Source organism: Elaeis guineensis, chromosome 16 (assembly GCF_000442705.2).
Source record: "Elaeis guineensis isolate ETL-2024a chromosome 16, EG11, whole genome shotgun sequence".
NCBI classification, from domain to species: Eukaryota; Viridiplantae; Streptophyta; class Magnoliopsida; order Arecales; family Arecaceae; genus Elaeis; species Elaeis guineensis.
Window position 1 is genome coordinate 39,048,568 of NC_026008.2, and position 21,384 is coordinate 39,069,951.

Genomic DNA, 21,384 nt, shown 5'->3' on the forward strand with positions numbered 1-21,384 from the left:
TTACCCTCATCTAATATTTGAAGTTTCTCATCAAGTTGGATCACCGTATCTTCATTTAACTTTTCTTCTTTCCGCACAAGGGAAGAACAAATTGACCACTTACTAAGATTTGTAATGTTGTTAATATTCGCTCAAAACAAAGCATTAAATCAAAGAATTGATAAATCTATGTCTATGAACCATATCATTTGTGTTTATTGCATATCCCAATTTAGAAAGCAAATCGAAATTGTTCTCCGACTTGGGCCCGAACATCTCTGCCCCTCGAGATGGTCATCTCGAGCATGTTAAGATGTTAGACCTGATCGTCTACTCCATCGAAGCACTGATTCAAACATTCAAATCAATCCTCAAGATTGCATTTGGTGCATTGCCAGACAATCTTAGAAGGTAATGAAAATTATCTTCAGGATAGATTATCGTCATTCAATTATCAGTAATATTAGTTATTGTATTTAGTACACAAAAAAAATTTTGATTAATAATATGTTGGATATAACAATCAGATTATTGGTAATGTGAAATCAAAATTTCAAAATATTTTCAATAATTTTATCTATGTGCTCTTCTTTTTCTCTATGAGAAATAACGAGAGTGACGAGGATGTGATGGTGGCGCAGAGAAATAATGGACCGAAGAATGTGGAGAACCATGGGCATCGAAGGGGTGGGGAAGGGACCAGCACGTGTGGAGCTGTAGAAGTGGTGGGGACGAATGTGAAGGAGCTACGAAGGGGTGGGGGGAGATAAGAGAGGAGCAGTCACCAACAGGCAAAGAAAAATGAAAGAGCCATGGGTTGGGGGCACACACAGAGGGGGTGAGTGGGAGGGGGGAGGGTTGGGCAATGCATTTTATGTGATTTTTTTTAGGAATAATGTTGGGTGGATATCTGGCCAGAACACCATCTCCCAGGACCTTTTCAGTACCACGCGATGCAGCAGGAAGAAAGAAGAAATAAAATAAAAAACAATCAAAATACATGGATCAGTCACAAAAGGACTCATCTCTACTGGACATACAAACTTCACTATGAAAAAGAAATTTTACAAGAGGAGATCTCACCCTCAATCCTAGTACACCCAATTTCTTTCTCACTAGAAGTTTCTTTCACAAAAGCTCTCTCTTAGAAGACCCCTCTAAACCCCTGAAACGACCGGCGTCCGCTGTCCAGGAGCCCTACTCCTTCTCTACCAGCGTACGGCTCTCTCTTTTTCCGCACGAAGCCTTCACGCCCACGTCCACAAGAGACCAGGCCACACCACACTTGTTTCCAGGTGTTCCCAACCTTTTAAAGGCTTAAACATCAATTAGAGGGGGATTAGGAGTCCTAAACAAAGCCAAATAACTTCCTGGACCGTCGAATCAAGATCGGGAGCCACCCACGCCATCCAATCACGCTCTGATCCACGAAATAATGCCGTGGACCAAAAGAAACGCCTGAAAAATGCCCAGACGGTCTACGCGGTCCGCCATGGATCGCTCGGTCCATTATGGATCGGGGTATAGGCCCAGGCGTAGCACCTGGGCCTGGGCCGGCCCGCGCGCGCGGGCCGCACCCGCATCGGGTGCCTGGGCCCGGGCTGTGCCCCGCAGACCCGCACGTGGGCTAGGCCGCATGCCTGGGTCATGCGTCTCGCACGTTGGCCCCGCCTGGGCTACGCTCCGCCGCCTGTGGCCGCTCCGTCGCCGCTCCGCCGACCCACCACTGGCCGCCAGTGGTCCTCCGCCGCCTCAGATCTCATACCGATTTCAAAAGCTCGTATCTCCTCCATCCGAGTTTCGTTTGGAGTGATATTGATCTCGTTAGACTCTATTTTTCACCGCGAACCTCACTGTGGGCTCAATATGGATTGAATCTCGAGACATCAAATTCTAACAATCTTTGTCTCGACTCGATATTCGATCTCCTTTAAACTTCGAGAGCTTCTGTATCTCCTCGCCCCCATGCCCTTGGCAATCACCTGCTGATCATGGATGGGCAAACATGGGAGTCGAGCTAGGCCGCTCGATTCCATCTCCGTCGTATGCTGTGCTCCTCCTGACTTGAGACCTACTCAGGGCATCGTCCTGCGGCAATAGGAATCTCACTTTGCGACGTCGCCTATCGTCTTCCCGAGTCTCTTGTCTCGTGGCCGATCCTCCTCCACTTGGAGCTCCACCTCGCTCTAGGCTCCACCTAGCTCCCAAAGCTCCACCTTGCACTGGGCTCCCCGCTAGGAAATAATATCCTCTGCTCCTCTTCTTCTCCTCCAGCACAATCCTATCGCTGCCTAACACCCTCAAGATTCCTATACCAGCTACCGTCCTGTAGCATCTCGAAATCAGTCTGCTAAGTAAGATAAGACTTTGCCTGAAATCGGGTATGTATCGGACCTTCCTCAATCTCCTCACTACACCGTCATGTGTCCTCCAGCTGATCGTCCCAATACCTCTGATCGTACAGCTTGATCCATCCGACAGATATACAGTGCCCTCACTGTTCTCCAGGGAGTCAAACTGCTCCTCTCTGCAATATACATAATGGGTACATGCATAATCTAATATCCACTGCTGAGAAGAAGTAGATACCTCATCAGAATCTCCAGGACATCTCCATTTGAATCACTGCCGGCCGTCGCTACAGCAGCCATCATCCGATTTTTGAGTTGAGGGCAATCTCTGGCTAGATGCCCCAACTCCTCACATCGATAACATCGGGTTTTGCTCAAGTCTCTCCTGGACTTGAACCGCCCTCGTCGCGATCTCCTGTCGCTCCGTCTACCATCTCCTGCTCCTTTAGAAACCACCAAAGCTGAGCTACCGCCACCTGAGCTCGAAGCTGGGTTCTCCTTCTTGAGAACCTCATTCTGGAGTATCGCTGCAGTGACCTCGTCCAACTTGATGGTGCTCTTTCCCACTAGAAGAGCAGTCATCAAGGATTCATACGAAGGTAGAAGCGATGCTAGCAAAACCAGCATCCTGATTTTCTCCTCAACATTCTCGTCAATGCTGAGGAGGTCGGTGAGGATCTTCTGGAAGTGACTTAGATGCTTTTGCATACTCTGTCCTTCAGCCATCTGCAGCTGATAAAACTACCTCCAGAGAAAAAGAGTGTTGGTGAGAAACTTCACCATGTACAACTCTTCGAGCTTCGACCATAGCACCATCGAAAAAGTCTCACTCAGCACATAGATCACCACCTCATCCACTAGGTACATACAGATGGTACTCACCGCCTGCATCTGTAGCCATTTCCAATCTCGCACCTCCATGGTGGTTGGCATCTCGTCGCACAAGAGAGCATCGATCAACCCTTGTTGGATGAGCACATCCTTCATCCTTACCTGTCACAATGAGAACTTGCTCTTACCATCAAATTTGTTGATCTCCATCTTGATTGGCCTGTCTTCTCCATCTTCAGTCTTGCTCACCACCGCTGCAATCTACGTCCTTGTACCGTCTTACTCTAATACCACTTGTTGGGTAAATGTCTGGCCAGAAAATCACCTCCCAGGACCTTTTCAGTACCACGCGATGCAGCAGGAAGAAAGAAGAAATAAAATAAAAAATAATCAAAATACATGGATCAGCCACAAAAGGGCTCACCTCCACGGGACATGCAAACTTCACTATGAAAAAAAAAATTTACAAGAGGAGATCTCACCCTCAACCCTCATACATCCAATTTCTCTCTCACTAGAAGTTTTCCTCACAAAAGCTCTCTCTCTTGGAAGACCCCTCTGAACCCTTGAAGCGACCGACATCCGCTATCCAGGAGCCTTACTCTTTCTCTCCTAGCGTACGGCTCTCTCTCTTCTCTTTTGGGTTCTAATCTTCATTTTCCGCAAGAAGCCTTCACGCCCGCGTCCACAAGAGACCAGGCCACACCACACCTGTTTCCAAGTGTTCCCAGCCTTTTAAAGGCTTAAACATCAATTAGAGGGGGATTAGGAGTCCTAAACAAAGCCAAATAACCTCCTGGACCGTCAGATCAAGATCGGGAGCCACCCACACCGTCCGATCGCACTCCAGTCCATGGAATAATGCCGTGAACCGCGAGAAATGCCTGAAAAATGCCTAGGCGGTCCACGCGGTTCGCCATAGACCGTCCGATCCACCGAGGATTGGGGTACAGGCCCAAGCGCAGCACCTGGGCTTGGGCTGTGCCCGCGCCGGGCGCCTGGGCCCGGGCCACGCCCCACGGGCCCGTGCGTGGGCTGGGCCGCACGCCCGCTTGGGCCGCACGCCTAGGTCACGCGTCCCGCGCATTGGCCCTGCTAGGGCCACGCCGCCGCAGCTTCGCCGGCCCGCCACCGGTCCTCCGCCGTCTCGGATCTCGTGTTGACTTTAAAAGCTCGTATGTCCTCCATCCGAGCTCCGTTTGGGGTGATCTTGATCTCGTTGGACTTCATTTTTCACTGCGAACTTTGCTGTGGGCTCAATGTGGATCGAATCTTAAGACATCAAATCCTAACAGATAATTTTATATAAAATTTTTAATACAATATTGTCAAAGAAATGATAATCTAAATCATCATTTTTTCTAAAGACAATCCAGATTGCCTCTTATGAGGCAATCTGGTTGTCAAGATAATTTATATTACTATCCAAAAAATATATCAAATATAATAATCTAAATTATCATATTAAATTATCAATAATTTGAAAAGATTGTCAGCTACCAAATGTAGCCTAAGCTCCTTTGGGTGGGATCCGGAATGAGCTCGGCTTATTGGAAGATGTTTTCAGACCCAACGAGAGGGGTCTGCCAACACAACATTCCCTTGATGAGCTTGGAGAAACAATGCCTGTTGAGATGGTCAAGGCATCGAACGCAACCAATGCCTACATGAGATCTCCTTCCTCGTGTCACCCATGGTACCCCCGGTTAGTTCTCCGAGGGAAGTTCATTACCTAAATAATTTTTTTAAAAAAATATTTATCAAAATAATATACTTTTTAATTTATTTATAAAAATAATATAAATCTATAAAACGTCATTTGAAATGATATTTTATAGTATCTACGTCATCGCCCATTATGCTCCATGTGGACGATCAAAAAATAAAATAAAATCACCATTTGAAATGGCATTTTTGAAAACACCATTTCAAATGGCGACTTTAATTATTTATTTTTTAAAAAAAATAAAAAAAGATAAAAATTATAATTTTAAATTTATAAAAAAATAAAAATTTTGATTTTGATTCAAATAAAAATCATCATTTCAAATTAGTATCTCCATTTCAAATATTTTTTTAAAAAAATATCCGAAAAAAAATAGGTCTAAAAAAATAAAAAATATCATAAAAAAGAAAAAAAGGGGAAGAATGGAAAAAAATAAAAATTATAATTTTAAATTTTAAAAAAATAAAAATTTTAATTCTAATTCAAATAAAAATCATCATTTTAAATTACAATCCCTATTTCAAATTATTTTTTTAAAAAATATTCCAAAAAAACCTTAAAAAAATAAAAAACACAATAAAAAAGAGAAAAATGAGAAAAAAAGAAAAAAATAAAAATTATAATTTTAAATTTAAAAAAAAATTAATTTTAATTCAAATAAAAATCATCATTTCAAATTAGTATCCCCATTTCAAATTAATTTTTTTAAAAAATATCTCAAAAAAAGAAAAAAATCTAAAAAAATAAAAAAAAATAAAAAATACCATAAAAAAGAAAAAAATTGAAAAAAATAAAAATAAAAATTATAAATTTAAAAAAAATAAAAATTTTCTATTTTTTTGTTAAAAAAATTAAAATTAAAAAAAATTAAATTTTTTTGTATTTTATTAATTTTATTTTTTTCTATTTTTAAAATTTAAATTTTATATTTTTTTATTTTTTTAATATTTAAGTCTATTTTTGAAAATACCATTTCAAGTGATCGGATATTATACTTTGTGGACATAGATACACATAGTCTCATGTGTCTCATATGTCTCAAAATTAAAATTTTTATTTTTTTAAAATTTAAAATTTTAATTTTTTCTCATTTTTTTTATTTTTTCCTTTTTTATGATATTTTTTATTTTTTATTTTTTGAGGTACTTTTTTTGAATATTTTATTAAAAAAATTAATTTAAAATGGAGAAAATAATTTGAAATGGTGATTTTTTTTGAATTCAAATTAAAATTTTTATTTTTTTATAATTTTAAATTATAATTTTTTTCCATTTTTTTACCATTTTTTCAATGTTTTATGGTATTTTTTTTATTTTTTTAGGTTTTTTTCATTTTTTGGGATATTTTTTTAAAAAATTAATTTGAAGTGAAGAAAGTAATTTGAAATGGTGTTTTTTATTTGAATTAAAATTAAAATTTTTATTTTTTAAAAAATTTAGAATTATAATTTTTATTTTTTTTAGTTTTTTCCTTTTTTATGGTGTTTTTTATTTTTTGACGTATTTTTTTTCTTTTTTTAGGATTTTTTAAAAAATTAATTTTAAATGTTGATTTTTATTTGAATTAAATTTATTTTTTTTTAAAAAATTAAAATTAGAATTTTTATTTTTTTCCCATTTTTTTTTTCATTTTTTCCCTTTTTTATGTTGTTTTTTATTTTTTTATTTTTTTGAGGTATTTTTTTTTTTTGGGATATTTTTTTAAAAAAATTAATTTGAAATAGGGATTGTAATTTGAAATGTTGATTTTTATTTGAATTAAAATTAAAATTTTTATTTTCTTAGAATTTAAAATTATAATTTTTATTTTCTCCTATTCTTTTCTCTTTTTTTATGGTGTTTTTTATTTTTTTATTTTTTTAGACCCATTTTTTTCTTTTTTTTGAATATTTTTTTAAAAAAATAATTTGAAATGGGGATACTAATTTGAAATGATAATTTTTATTTGAATCAAAATCAGAATTTTTATTTTTTTATAAATTTAAAATTATAATTTTTATTTATTTTTATTTATTTTATTTTTTTGAAAAGTAAATAATTAAAGTCGCCATTTGAAATGGTGTTTTTGAAAACGTCATTTCAAATGATGTTTTCAAAAATGCTATTTCAAATGACGATTTTAATTTTTTTTTTTTGATCGTCCACGTAGAGCAAAGAGGATGGTGACGTGGACACTATAAAATGTCATTTCGAATGACGTTTTATAGATTTATATTATTTTGATAAATAAGTTAAAAAGTATATTATTTTGATAAATAAATTTTTTTTATAAATTACTTAGATAATGAACTCTTTTCGAGGGAGTAAATTTATAGGTGGATCAGTAAAGCAAAGTTCTACCGAGCCTCACTGTTTTTTTTACATATTTTTAGTTAATAAATTTGCATGGCAAAGCGATGAAGAATTTGCCCGATAAATCTGGGCAAGCATGCACCATCTGATGATTAGTCATCTCTAAGTATCCCCTCCAACCGGCAAGCTTGATCCTAACAGATATAGAAAACAAGCCATCTCCATAACTATAGCTCATATTAAGAAGAGCTTAGATGGTTTCATAGGAGATCAAATATAACTACCTAAACATAAACTTCCCATATTATAGGAGAGAGGTTTGTTGTATACAATTTGGATGAGATTTCTTTTCTAGTTCAAATAGGACTAACTTTTCAAAAATAGATATGACTAGTAAAAATATACATAAAAGCTAAAATTTTATATGAGATAAATCTCAACTTCTATATTAGTTTTATCTTCAATAGCTCCATGTAGACATAAGCTTAATCCCATATTAGTTATATACTAAAAAGATTTGGAATATTATTCATATAGGATTTAAGAATCTAAATAATAACTTATGTCTAGTTCTTTTTAGAATAGATTCTAAAATATTACAAATGGTGTCAAATTGAATGCAGCAAATTACCTATGTGGAGTAAAGGACATGATAGCATGAACCTTTTTGAACTTAATCACGGGCCAATCAAGATATGTATAATTTGATTTGCCTGCCATTAGCCTAGCAAGGATATGAGATGCCATACAAGCAATCCAAATACCTTTTAGGCCGCCCTTTTAGATGAGTTCTTATTTTTTAGATCATTATACTAGTGATATCATATTGGGCTAAGAAACTTAAATAATATCTTCCAACTAATTTTTTTTTAGATGAGATTCAATTCATTACACCAATAATATTATGTTGGATAATTATACAACATCAAAGAATCTAAATTGTACCTTTTCAACTAGTTTTTTTGGGTAATTACACTAGTCATATACTGCAAAGCTATTCTTCTTCTTCTTCTTCTTTTTTAAAATCAATTCCTGTTTGGCAGTGGGGTGGGGTATCAACTATGTTTTTTGAAGTTTTGCATGCACGGTACCATCACACACACTTCAACTCTCTCCACCCTCCCCGATTGGAGATTTGATAGTCAACCACATTTGTTATGTAAATCATTAGTAGGAGCCACAACAGGTTGTGGACGTGTGCATCGGCAGAGTTGCTCACGAATTAGTCCCATAACCATAGAATAGTACGCAACATCCCCCTCGATTAAAGGGTTTAGAACCGTCAAACCTTATGACTTGTGGATGGCTTTCTTGCCCATAACAATAATCCCAGTAAAATTAGGCTAAATTACCGACTCTTTCAACGGGATCAAGAAAAAATTGTAACCCGCATAATTCTTGATCCATCGCTTAGTGTTTTTGAGCTGAAACACATTTGATGAACTTCTTCAATGCATCCACTCACCCTCGGAGGATGACAAGTTGAAGTGGTCGCAAACAATTCCATGCGCACGCATTCAGAAGCATGTAAAAGAACCACATTACGGACAGAACACAAACAGCATCCTACGACTCTCTGCATCACAACTCCACGAGGCGCTTTGTTTATAAATCCTAAGCAAATATTTGAAAAAACCTGGTAACCCTCACTAGCAGAGTCTGGTCGTGTTGACCGGCGGCTAGCATTTCTTCTGCACCAGTCTCGCAAATCCACTTTTAGGAACATTAAAAAATTCATTAGTTTCCCTCAGGAGATCCTAAATCCCTATGATGCAAAACCTATATAATCATACTGGGAGACAAGCTTTCTGGATAAAGATTTTCTCACAATGTTCTAGACCCCTGAACCAAATGGGTGAAAGCCGCGATTCATCATCGGTCATTGGTTTCGTAAAAAGACCAACAAGAAGCACGAAAAATCTTCAAGGCATGAAGCCTCAGACTCAGTTAAATATGTTTATAAAAGGAAAAGACATGCACATCTTTACCAAAAAATTAAAAAGAAGACATGCACATGCAGTCATAACCAGCATCTGGCAAACTAAAGTTTCGAACAACTAATGCCTCAATATGAAAATGACATGACAGTCAGCAATGAACACATTTCTTGAACTTAAGAAGATACAGAAAAAACCAAAGGATACACAGTCCGCAAGGAAAAGTCCACGCAAAGCATACTAAGTCAAAGATTGTCATAGATCCACAACTGGCAAGCATCGCCATGGGCAAATAGTTAGAACATGATATAGCGCTTATTCATATACACAAATGAAGAAACTCAGGAAGGCGGATTATAAACATAAAGGAAGTAAAACAACTCCAACTAATTCATCAAGGAAATTCCTAATGCCAGACAAAACAAGCATCAACAAATAAAACCATCCAAACATTTTAAATTAGCTTCTAATCATCCAAAACCAGTTAACACACTTGACGACCCCAAATGTGCCAGCTCAAAGATGATACATACACATAGAAGCACCAAGTCTAATGAGTAAAATATGACCATATGAACAAATATACAAAGCCGGTAACCAAGCTTATTAGTTGTGACACACAAAATTTCTTGACACTCAGTCGGATGCATTACCATGATGTGATGAAATCAGAAGACATCAATGAGCACCCACCAGGAAGGGGTGTTGGCAGACACCACATTCTATTGTTTCAGAGCCTGAGGCTGGAACTTGAACCTGCGAATTGACAATTTGTATCATATGATTCAGGACCAATAGAATGCGGAAACAGTGCACCAAATAATCAATAGAATAAGAAAGAAGGGGAAGAGAAGAGAAGAGGGGTGGGGGGGCGGGGGGGCAGGGAGGAGGAGGGAAGAAAAGGACTCGCATATAGCAAAAGCTAGGGCCCTAAGTGTCTGACCTGAAGATGGACCGTGCAGGTGGGACATGCAACTTCCCTCATCCGGCTCCCAGAACCATCAGAGGACTTCAAACCTACAAAATAACCAAACTGTTACATGTGGTGCAAAATGTACAATCACACCATGGCATAAATCCATTAGAGTTGCCAGTGGTTATAAACATACCCGAAGATGACTTGCGATTTTTGTCCATTTCCTCCTGTTGAAAACCATCAACACATCAAAAATCATAATATGCACCAAAAAATTTTGCCCCTCAACAGTTATGGGACAGCAAAGTGAAAAAAAAAGTTACAAATATTCTTAAATCTCTCTTCTAAACTTGTTTTCAATATTTCCAATGAGAAGATTCTGCAAGGCAGTGAAGTTTGTAGATAAACATGCATAAAAAGTTAATGTTAATTGACGGAATTCTTAATTTGAAATGCACCTGAAGCTGTCTGGCAAGATCCTCATGACTGTGAAGTCCAGCAGGTTTACTGGAAGGTTCCTTTGCATAGCTCAACCTTCGAGAAACTTCTGCCTGTGGAATGCAAGAAATTCTCCATGTATCACTAAACAAAAACCATAACTGACATCCTGCATGCTTACTATTCGAACGAACATTCCTAAAAGGCAACAAACAGGTTCAGATCTTTATACAATCTGCAATTTTACATCATTCAGGTATCTTGTCAATGCTCCTCTTAAAAAAGTGCTTGTTTGCACCATTGTGTTTGATCTCTGATTTATGTTAGAAAAACATATTTGTGTTTCATTGGCTTAAAAAGATTTATGTAACAAGAATACTAGAAGGGAACTTCATTAACTTGCAGAAAAAATGTATACTATTTAAGTAGCAGAAATTTAGGATGATATATTGTAAATGGTATATCAATGATGAGATCAGCGAAGCAAGTTGTAACATGCAAGTAGAATGCATATGACAACTGGTTCTGGAGGGATGCAAATGCTTGCATGCAACACAATACAAAATCTAGCATAAAAACTTCTCTTTTTTAAGTCAAGCATGTGGGTTCAATAGGGTTAGATGTGCAGTGAAGAGACATCTGTTGCATTAGAAAGTTCGTCATAGATGCAGAAGAAACATACAAATTTTGGATGCCCAACATTTTGATAGTGACCACAACTAACATATGGGGAAGAATCCTACAAAGAATACAAAATTGCGATTCTAACAGCTGACTTCATCAATTACATGCCAAAATCATAATGAAAGATTTAGAATTTCTAGCAAACGATTAGACAACATGAATGTGTTACTGACCCACTAATATAATTAGTTCACATTAGAAAATCACATTCTTTTAGTACTGTAACCTTAGTAATTTATACACGAGCCATGGACCATAATAACAGCAGCAGTGCCACAAGTTGGAAGCAACAGGACCTTGGAAATCTAATTCATGAACATCATGCATATGCATGCGAAAATAAAGCAAAGCATGAGTTTTGTATGTCTTACTGTAAAAACAATATGTCAGCACAAAAAAGAGATCTCATTACTAAAAGAAATCATTTCTTAATGGGTGCATAAGTGAGATAAATTGGTGAGATCAAAGTCAGGCTGATGGCTTCCCTGTATCACTCAATAAGAATATGCTAAAACAAATATTCATTCAAACATACCAATGGCATATCATTCTCTACTCTCTTGAACATATAACTGCACATGTTTGGTACATAAAACAGGGACAAAGAGCATACCATGCATCTATCACAAACTCTGACTGGCTGAGCATTTTCATCTGCAGTAAGAGCAATTCTCCCCTGTGTGCACTTGTCACAGAAAATCTCACCACAATTCCTGCAATGATGCTGGAAATAAAGAATATACTACTAGTGTTAGCACATGACATGCCGTGACTTCAGTTATGATAATGGTGAAGATTAATAATAAAAATTGATCAAAAGTATTACCCTGCGAACAAAAGCTCCAAAATCTGTTCTGCATGATGTGCATTTACTAACTGCTTCATCTGGAACCTGAAAAGTTAGAAAACAGATGCACTTCAAGCGCTGCACAATTAGGATAGAAATGAAAAATATTACTATGTGTTATGCCTATGTTTGAAGGATTATAATTTTAAATAGATTAAATGGATTGAACAGATTAAACGAATCGAATTAAATGGATCAGAAATAAATTAAATAGATTAAACAAGTTAAATAAATTATCTGACTCAACCCAACTAAATATTAAACAGATTAAACGGATCACATATCCAAAATCCATATCCGACTCAATTATTAAATAGATTAAACACCAGAAGACAAAATTGCCAGATGATAAGAAGGCAAAAATTGAAGTTACATAAAGTTAGGACCATTGTATTTATTCAATGGACAACAAACAAAAGCAAAGAAACAAGATGATAAGTTTTTTGCTATAAGCAAAGTGAAGAAGCTAATGCAAATATTTCTCCTCACAAGCAAGAAAACTGAAGTAACTTGTTACTATAAAGGAAGAAGGTTCCTCAATATGCATGTGGTACAAGAAAGAATGCAAAGGTGGATATGCAATGAAAAAAAGGATAGGTTATTAGTTAGAAGAAGAATGAGAGTTGCACTAATCACATATGTATTGCAAAACAAATTCAGCCTTGTATAAGTATGAATTCATATATGCCTCGAAGGCTCAGGAAGGATAAGGAAGCTATTATAAATGTTGATGGAACTGGTGAGACGAACATTAGAAAAGCTCACTGTCATATATGTTGTGTCCCACTACAATGGGCTGTGCAGGATACATGAAGTCAATCACAAATAAAGTAAAACTATTGCAACAAAATGTGTTAATGTTATTACTTCATTCACATTCCAATGTCAAAGCAATCACTCCCACATTTACCATCTGGATAACCACCTCGCCATATAGACTTATCACTTCACCGTTAGGATTTGTGAAATCTGTGCCAGAAAGTTCATCTGTCTAAACAAACAATCGAAAGTTCCTCATGCAGAACAATCAGTGAAATCATTTTAAAAGACATAAACCTTACTCAGAATCTATGATTGCTTTACAAAGAACCACTTTTAAGTGAACAAAAGTTCATTTACCTAAACATAACCACCCGAAAACACAGTACTGCTTGAAGAAGCATCCTGTTAAAAATAACTGTAAAAAGCAGGCAGCTAACACTATTCACCAGTTAACCTTTTAATCCTCTGGTTCCATCCAAAATATAACTCCAATCCACAAATATACTAATGAGGATCCGTGCGGCGTGTATTTAGTCTTATATTGGCTATTCATTGCGAAGATCTTAGGCACTTATGTAGGACCCAAGAATCCAAATAATATCTTTCAACTAGCCTTTTTAGGTGACATTCTGAGTTGCTACAAATGATATCAAGGACAGATTAGCCCATAGCCTATGTGGACTAGGGGACTTGCAGCATGGTTTCATTAGACTGACCACAGACCGATTATGGTGTTTATGAATGGATGTATGGATTTAACTCTTAGCCTAGAGAGAACACAACGGTTTAAACCGAGGTAGTATGTAAGGACCTATGCGGATGTATATTTAGTCCCACATCGATTATTCGTGAAGAATATCTTAGATACTTATAAAAGATCAAGAAACTTAATTAACATTTTCTAGCTAGCCTTTTTGAGTGAGGTCTTAGATTATTATAATTGCAGGAAGAATCATATATCAAACTACCATTGCCAAGACTTCAACTTAATTTTTGCTAAAGGCATAATGTATTCTTGGCACAAGTATGGTGGCATATTCTCATACTCTAAACAACTGTATCACCTTTCATATATCCATGTTTCGCTTGAAACTTGCCAAATGCATCCTTTATTATATCTTCGACTGGTTTTCCTTTCTCATTGACCCAATATCCTTATAAAATGGGTGAATGTTTAGTTAATGATCATCATACACAAATATTACCTGTAACATAAAAAGCAAGGTATGAAGACAACCACAATAGATTCTGCATATCTGAGTTTTACAGGTAAATGGAGGAGAGAGCAGGTAACAGATGTCAATGATCAGCACGATAGATCTTATTAGGCCACCACTCAAACTGCACAGGTAACAAGAATGGAAAAGGGATTGAATGTAGTTCAATATATATATTTTGGCAACATAATTTCATCATTCAAAAATCCAATTAAACAGGTGCAAGCAAATACAAATGTGTCTATTAAGGTCCATTTTCTTTTCACATTATTACTTTCTTTTGGACCCATATCAAACACTACCTTGTAACTCTGAACACCGATCTATTAGCAGGTCAAATTGAAATACACATCTTTTGTCACTATGAAAAGAGGACCACAGGTTGTTGTCAAGTACATAAACCAATAGCCAATTTGGAATTAAAGAAGCTCGCATTTGTAATGAATTTTCCTTAGAAAAAGTTTAAGAAACCAAAGAAGAACCAGAAGAAAGAGATTAGCCTCCTCATGTTGCCATATCTTTGTTTTTATCTCCATTCGTAATGCTAATCTCTTTCACACTTTTTCCTTTTTCACTTTTCATATTAAGTTGCAAGTCAGGAATGGAATAGCATAAACCTTTGAGAGAAGTTGTCCATACATAACAAGACATACTGAGCCAATATCAGTGGAAACATAAAACAAATATAAAATGGTATTTGAACATAGGTATGCTAGCATGATATGTTTTTTTTTTTTTTTTTTTAAAATTTGTACCTTTTGTTTCACAGGGGTGATGCAGGGTGTTATATATAAAGAATTTTCACCAAAGCAATGTCAACCAAACCAAGACTTAATAGTGATTTTTCAATCCAGGAAAATCAGGACACAACAGAATACAACAAAAACAACCTTTTATAGCCCAAAGTGAGACTTAGGAATGAAAATTAACAAGAAATAAAGGCATTTGAAATTACCCAATGGTCCTTCTCCTCATTGCCAGGTTTCTTCAAGTTCAGCCAATCAACTAACCCTTTCTTCTTCTCATTTGACTGTTCAGATAGATTTGCACCATCAGCAGTTCCTTTGCCTCTAACAAGGCTATCTCTTGCACCCATCTCCTTGATCTATAGGAAGAGATCACATAACGAGTAATTTTTAGTACAGCATGTTTGTACCACAATACATAAATGCATGAATCACAGAAAAACTTAAATGCACCATAGAAAAGATTACAAGAGCATACGTGAAGACATGAATATGAAAAAAAAAATTTGAACAATATAAATTCACGCATATTGACAGATAAAGGTCATCGTGTTCAGATTCATAAAGCACATGACCTTATTTTGGCATGTCATGACATTTTCACAAAGCTCCTTACAAAACAAATAAACATAGACAAACCATATCACATACGATGTATAATCATCCTAAAAGTCATAGGCAAGAAAGCTTTAAAATGATGTACAAATTTTCACATATTTTAGTCATTAACAATAGTTCTATATTTACAAACAAATCACAGGATTACCAAATGGAAATATCTTCAGCAAAAATTACCTTTCTTCAATACTGTAATTGTCAGAAGTTCAGCAGACAGTCAGCTTATCTGATGTAATTAATTTTAGAAACATAGGCGAGCAAAGTAGCATGGGTAAGAGTTCCAGAGGTGCCTAAAGCTTTGATGATTTTATGCTGCTTGTATGTGCTCCATGCATAAGGATTAGATGCTGTTCATCATGTTCACAATTATCCATATTCATCACTTTTGGTTATAAAAGTTCTTGGTGCAACCAACAGTTCTAGCTTGTATTCATAACTTTTGGTTATAAAATCAAGTTATGGTTGTACCATTCACCATCTTCTCTCTTGCTAATTAGCAGCCAGAGCAACTTAAAAGTCAGAACTCCGAACCCTTATGGAGATAAAAACCTAAATATATAGTTTCCAGCCATCCTAACATGGTTGGAAACCCACTAAGTTGGCAATGACCTGTCTCCCCTTATTAAAAAAAAATGCATATTAAAAAAGGAGAGCCCCCTAAGCCAAAAAGCAATAGGTCTAAAACTCAAGCATTGTCTTCATAAAATAGAGTATAAATACAATATACACAATATATGCATATTTGTATGGCAGAGATTCAGCATAGCCACCTCATGAAGCATGTCTGTATGAGGACACGTGGGTTATAGCATATAATCATTAGCATACAAACCCACAGTTCATTATTTAAATATAGTAAATAAAGATTTTTTTATTCTAACCGAGACAACTTAAATTACATATTAGGTTAACTAAGATATCTAATTTTAGTAATCATAAATAACTTTTTTACAAAACTTGATGATTTCCCATTTATGAAAGTCGAAAGATCACTGCACTTTTAATAATCTTTATGTAAAAAATCTTAATTGATCCAATTATTTTTATGAAATCAGTCCTGATCACTTAATTATACTCCAGTTGATGATGGGCTTTAACAGATTAACAGCCAAAAGTTTAATGTGTGCGACCACTGATTAAAGCAACTATGCATGCATATGCACATAGACAATACTAGTGTCCTCTACCACCAGATTAGGATCATGTACCCTGTCATTTCTTTATTGCTCCTCTTAACAAAACATTAATCATTTTCAAAACCAAAATAAGATGTGTTAATTTTGCATGAACTGTTGCAGTCCTAGATATGTGTGACTCCTGGCACATGCATTGGAAGATTTGTTATCGCATACATCTACAAGTTACACCTTTTCAATGACTAGTTAACACCTTTGAGGTAACCAGTGAAATTGCATAGCAGGAGGAGGGAATCATAGTTTGTTTACAATATAAAAGCTTTTGAAAGCACCCAAGTCAAAAGAAGAATGGATCCTTGGTATCTAACCTGCACTGTTGCAGCTGTCACTGTGTCAAGTATGGTATTGGTAGTATAGCTGTTTGACTGCAGCCTTATGCGCCTTGGTTCAATATCGACAGAGCTCTTAGACCAGAATGTAAAGACAGATGAATCTGTTACCTGGATGAAACAATATGAAATGTTCAGAGAAATTTGCAAAAGGATTAGAATTTAATTATGTCTAGAACTGATATAGACTCATAGTCTATATTCAGAAGTGCACAATGTTACCAACTTACTTCCCATCTTGTGACAGTCTCAAGGGGGTATATCCTCAATGTTCTGCTAGAGTGTGGATCAAGCATACGAATTCCATCCAAACCAATCTGAAATGAAAATAGGAAAAAAAAAAGTTTGCATTAACCTTAATACTGGAACAAAATAGTTGGCCTAAAGTCATATCTAAGTAATATGATATAAGAAGTCATCATTTCCAAGCATTGATACGTGGGGGCAATCATTATAGGACAAGAAAGGTTCTGGGGTTTCCTTTCAAGTACTATGGAGTTATCTGACACCACAAGAAGCCAAACAAGATGGGGATGAATTAAATAGCTCAGACTAGGCCAAAAATTTACAACCTAAAGCAGGTGGCTAGGCCAGCAGATAAGTCTTTGGACCTGACAATCCAGTATGCTATTCCAATGTTAGAAAGCCCATAAATGTACCAACTTGTTTCAGTGTGGTTGCATACCTATCAGCTATAAATGTTACCTTCATTGGGTTTATTCTGAATTGGAGAGCCCAAGGAAAGTTGTTAATTGAATGCACAGTACATATTATTATTAATATTATAATAGGCCCCCTTGAAGATTCTTCTCACCTTTTTCGCAAAAGAGAGATGCAATAATACATGATATTTTGAAAGCTGTGTCGGAGACATGGACCATGCTTATTGTTAGCTCAGAAACCAGTGTTATTTTAACAGGTCCAATGTCATCTGTTAGCATTTAACTATTACTGTCACTACAACTTCCCAGCAATTGTTTCTGAAGGCATATTCTGCATGAATTGTTTGTACCCCCACCTCTTTTCTCGGCAGCCTTCTTACTTGGGTTGCTATCAGCAAAAACTGGCAACAAGAAAACCTGATTGTTACGGGCTGCTTAAAAAATGATTTGACTTTGCCAGCTTAAAGGCCTGTCTTCAGCTACAATCTGATCACACACATTCACATGAACAAACATATGCACACTCCGTCCTAGCACCGGCAAATAGCACACCTTGGAGGCTGAGATCTCCTTCATCATTGTAAATCTCATGTTGTTCAAACCAAATGACTATGAATCCATTTTACTAACTTACTAAAACCCCATTTTATTGTAAATCACCACCTTCTCCATAAAAGAATACTAGAAGCAAACTGAAAATTAAATATATCAGCTATCTTAACTTAAAAAAAACTCCTACACAATCTGAACACTACCATCCCTTCTTCCACTTAGATCATATTAACTCACCTCTATAATACTGATGTCACTTTAAGTCCATCAGATTTCATAATGCTTCACTCTAACTTCTACAGTTCTAATCTAAACTAATGACGGTGACCAAGCATAAGATATTTTGGTGGCCTGAAAGGACTGTTACACTGCGGACTTGTTCGTCAAGCTCTTCAGTTTTTTTCCTCCAAATCAGACATTCCTAGAAGCATAATGATAAATGAGGAAAATCAAAAATAATTAAGATCCAAACTTCCTGGACCCACTCACTCTCATCAAAGGAAGTTGGATCATCTTTTCAACATCTGGATCTTGTAAATCATACCTGACAGGATCCTTTGAATTAAATCCCCCTATAACCTCCAGAGGGTAAGCTTCTTGAATATTGTTAAAAAACACCTATTTCATCAAGGACCTGGCTCTACAGTACGAAGCTTATTTAATGTCTCTACCTGATTACTAAAAGTAAAAAGTAAGCTTCATATTTGCACGCTCCATGAACTCTAACAAATTTGTTGTGTAGCCCGTATAGGTTGATCACCAGCCTATGCCATGCTGCTAACAAGCAACATCAAAAGAGATACTGATATTCTAGTGGCAGGAACAGAGGAAAAAAAAAAGCACTTCCTCACATATACAAGGGTAACAATTATGTTAGCCAATTACATGAAAACAAAACCAAGCATAAACAAATGCAGATTGATTACGCCAATTTTACAAATATTATCTTCTGCAAGAGCATTGATGACAACATCAAGGTACATATATACTGCAAAACAAGACAACGGTTCATACCCCACATAACAAACCTTTGGGAAAAATCTAACTCTAAACAACAAATACTTTTCATATCAAAGATAAAATTTTAGCTAAATGTCACATTTTTTAGCCTAAAAAAGCTAATATACGATAACATCAGCAAATAGTTTGATCAAGGGTCAGGTTTTTCTTTTTAATTACTTGAACCATACCTGGCAAAGAACATCCGTGGTGCTCTGCCCACCCCCTTCGGCCAATAGCTTGACCCGGAACTTCTGCACCCCATTCTTCACGTCCTGCTGAGCATCCGCCTTCGGCACGGCCCTGACAATCTTCCCCACGCTCCCTCCCTCGTCCTTCCCAGCCGAAGAGAAGCCAATGGATCTCCCATAATCATCAAATAACGCTGTGGAAGGCCTGGTAGCCGCCGTTCCCCGTGCACCATACGGCTCCACCCTACCCCCATCATAGGCATATACACCCTCACCAAGAAAATCATTCAGCGAATCACCCTGATCATACCGCAGCCCACTCTCCGGCTTCCTCTCATAGAAATCCTGATCAAAACCCGAACTACTCCGACCAAAGCCCGCGGTCACGCCAGCGTCATACCTCCCAGAATTCTCACTAAAATACGAACCACCATGATCGAATCTAGCAGCAGAACCCTCGTAAGGGTTATCATACGGAGGGAAAGGAGCGGAAAAGGACGAATTTTGGTTGGGTGGAGGACTGGGATTGCGATCAGGGTTCATCGGCGGGGCATAACTCCCGGCCGGCTGATGGGAGTCATACTGGTAATAAGGATGAGAAGAGGGCTCCTGGACGTGGGGCAACGGCGCCGATGACGACTGCTCCGGCGGGTAGGGCGAGGGATTGTAGGTCTGGTAGGGGGTGAATTGGGAATTTTGGGAAGGCGATTGGGACTGCGGCTGGGTGTAGGAGGGGGCCGAAGGGGGAAGATTGAGGACGGGGTCGGGATTTTGGGAGTAGGGAGGGTAGGACGAGGAGAAGGCAGAGAAATCTGGGGAGGAGAACTGGGAATACGGCGGGGCGGAGGCGTAGGTCGGCTGGATCGGATTGGAGAGCGGAAATTCGCTAGGGTTAGGGTGAGGACTAGGGTTTGGGACCGATGGAGGAGGGTACCGGTGGGGGTAATACGCCGAGCCGCTATCGCCGCCTTGCTGCATCTCCGCCGGAGACGATCGTCGGATCGAAGCTGGCGATGGAGAAGGAGAGGAGGATCCAAGGAGAGGAAGAAGAACGATGTAGCGTTAGGGTTAGACTCTGGCGGATCTGAGAGGAAGAAGGGAGTCAAATAGGAGTTCTTCGTCGGCTTCTTCGTGGTCGTGGGAGAGCTTGCATATTGATTAGAGCTCGCTTTCAATTAATGGAGCGCTTTTGCGTTTCTTCCTCGCAACGGTATCTCGTCCCGAGTCATTTGCTCTTGAGGGATAGAATAAGATAGGATGGTCTTTTCGATCTGGCCGTAGATGATCTTTTTAGCAGCGTTGATCGATCAGCGAGGATCGTGAGTTTATTATGGAATCTATCTCCGCGGGAGCGATGGACTGGACGCTGAAAACGTGTCGATCTGGGAAACACATCGCGTGGTAGAAGCGATGCTTTGGGTTTGGCCTGCCCCTATGGAGAACGTGGAACTATTTCGAAAACAGCATAACCAACTAATATTGGGACTGAGCATTATGATTTGGAAACTTGAGAAAGTAAAGTAGCTAAAAATATTCCTTGAAACGCAAAAGAATCTCAATGGAGTTAATTATACATAATATTTTTATGTGATTTTAGAACATCCTAGAAAAGTTTGTTTGATGAACTTTCCATAAGATGGTTGCATAGGCGTGTCCCAAATGTTGTGAATTTGTAAGGCTCTCCCTTTCCCCGAAATTGATAAACTAGCACGCTTGCTCTGCACATGGAAACACCACAATTGTTTCTGGGACTGGATTTGTTTAAATTCTGACCCAATTTCCTGCAAAATTTGAGCCAAGCTTGCAAAGCAAGGTTGACACAGACTGGTTCTTAGATGACTTGTGGAGTCAAACACAACCAACTAAAAATGGTAAAAATTTTGATACACAAATTTGATTGACGAGCATGCCAGATGCTGCGAACGGAAGTTGCAACCTTGACCATCTGATCCATGCTAGGCTTATAGTGCAATTAATTTTAATAGTCACATATATTGATACACAAATTTGGCTGACGAGCATGCTAGATGCTATGAATGGAAATTGCAGTCTTCGCTATCAGGACAAGTTCTGATCTATGCTGGGCTTATAATGCAATTAATTTTAATAGCG

At 37.5% G+C, this 21,384-nt stretch overlaps 1 protein-coding gene across 1 annotated transcript; it reads right to left on the reverse strand.

Annotated features, from left to right (window-relative positions):
* Positions 1-9,543: 9,543 nt before the first annotated feature.
* LOC105059649 (protein FREE1) lies at positions 9,544-20,455 on the reverse strand. The gene is made up of 10 exons (XM_010943029.3): positions 19,273-20,455; positions 17,099-17,185; positions 16,848-16,979; positions 14,935-15,084; positions 11,980-12,045; positions 11,767-11,877; positions 10,490-10,582; positions 10,225-10,258; positions 10,059-10,132; positions 9,544-9,871 (listed from the first exon to the last, which is right to left on the reverse strand). The coding sequence occupies exons 1-10, from the start codon at positions 20,248-20,250 to the stop codon at positions 9,794-9,796; spliced, it is 1,803 nt and encodes a 600-aa protein (XP_010941331.1). The 5' UTR covers positions 20,251-20,455; the 3' UTR covers positions 9,544-9,793.
* Positions 20,456-21,384: the final 929 nt, after the last annotated feature.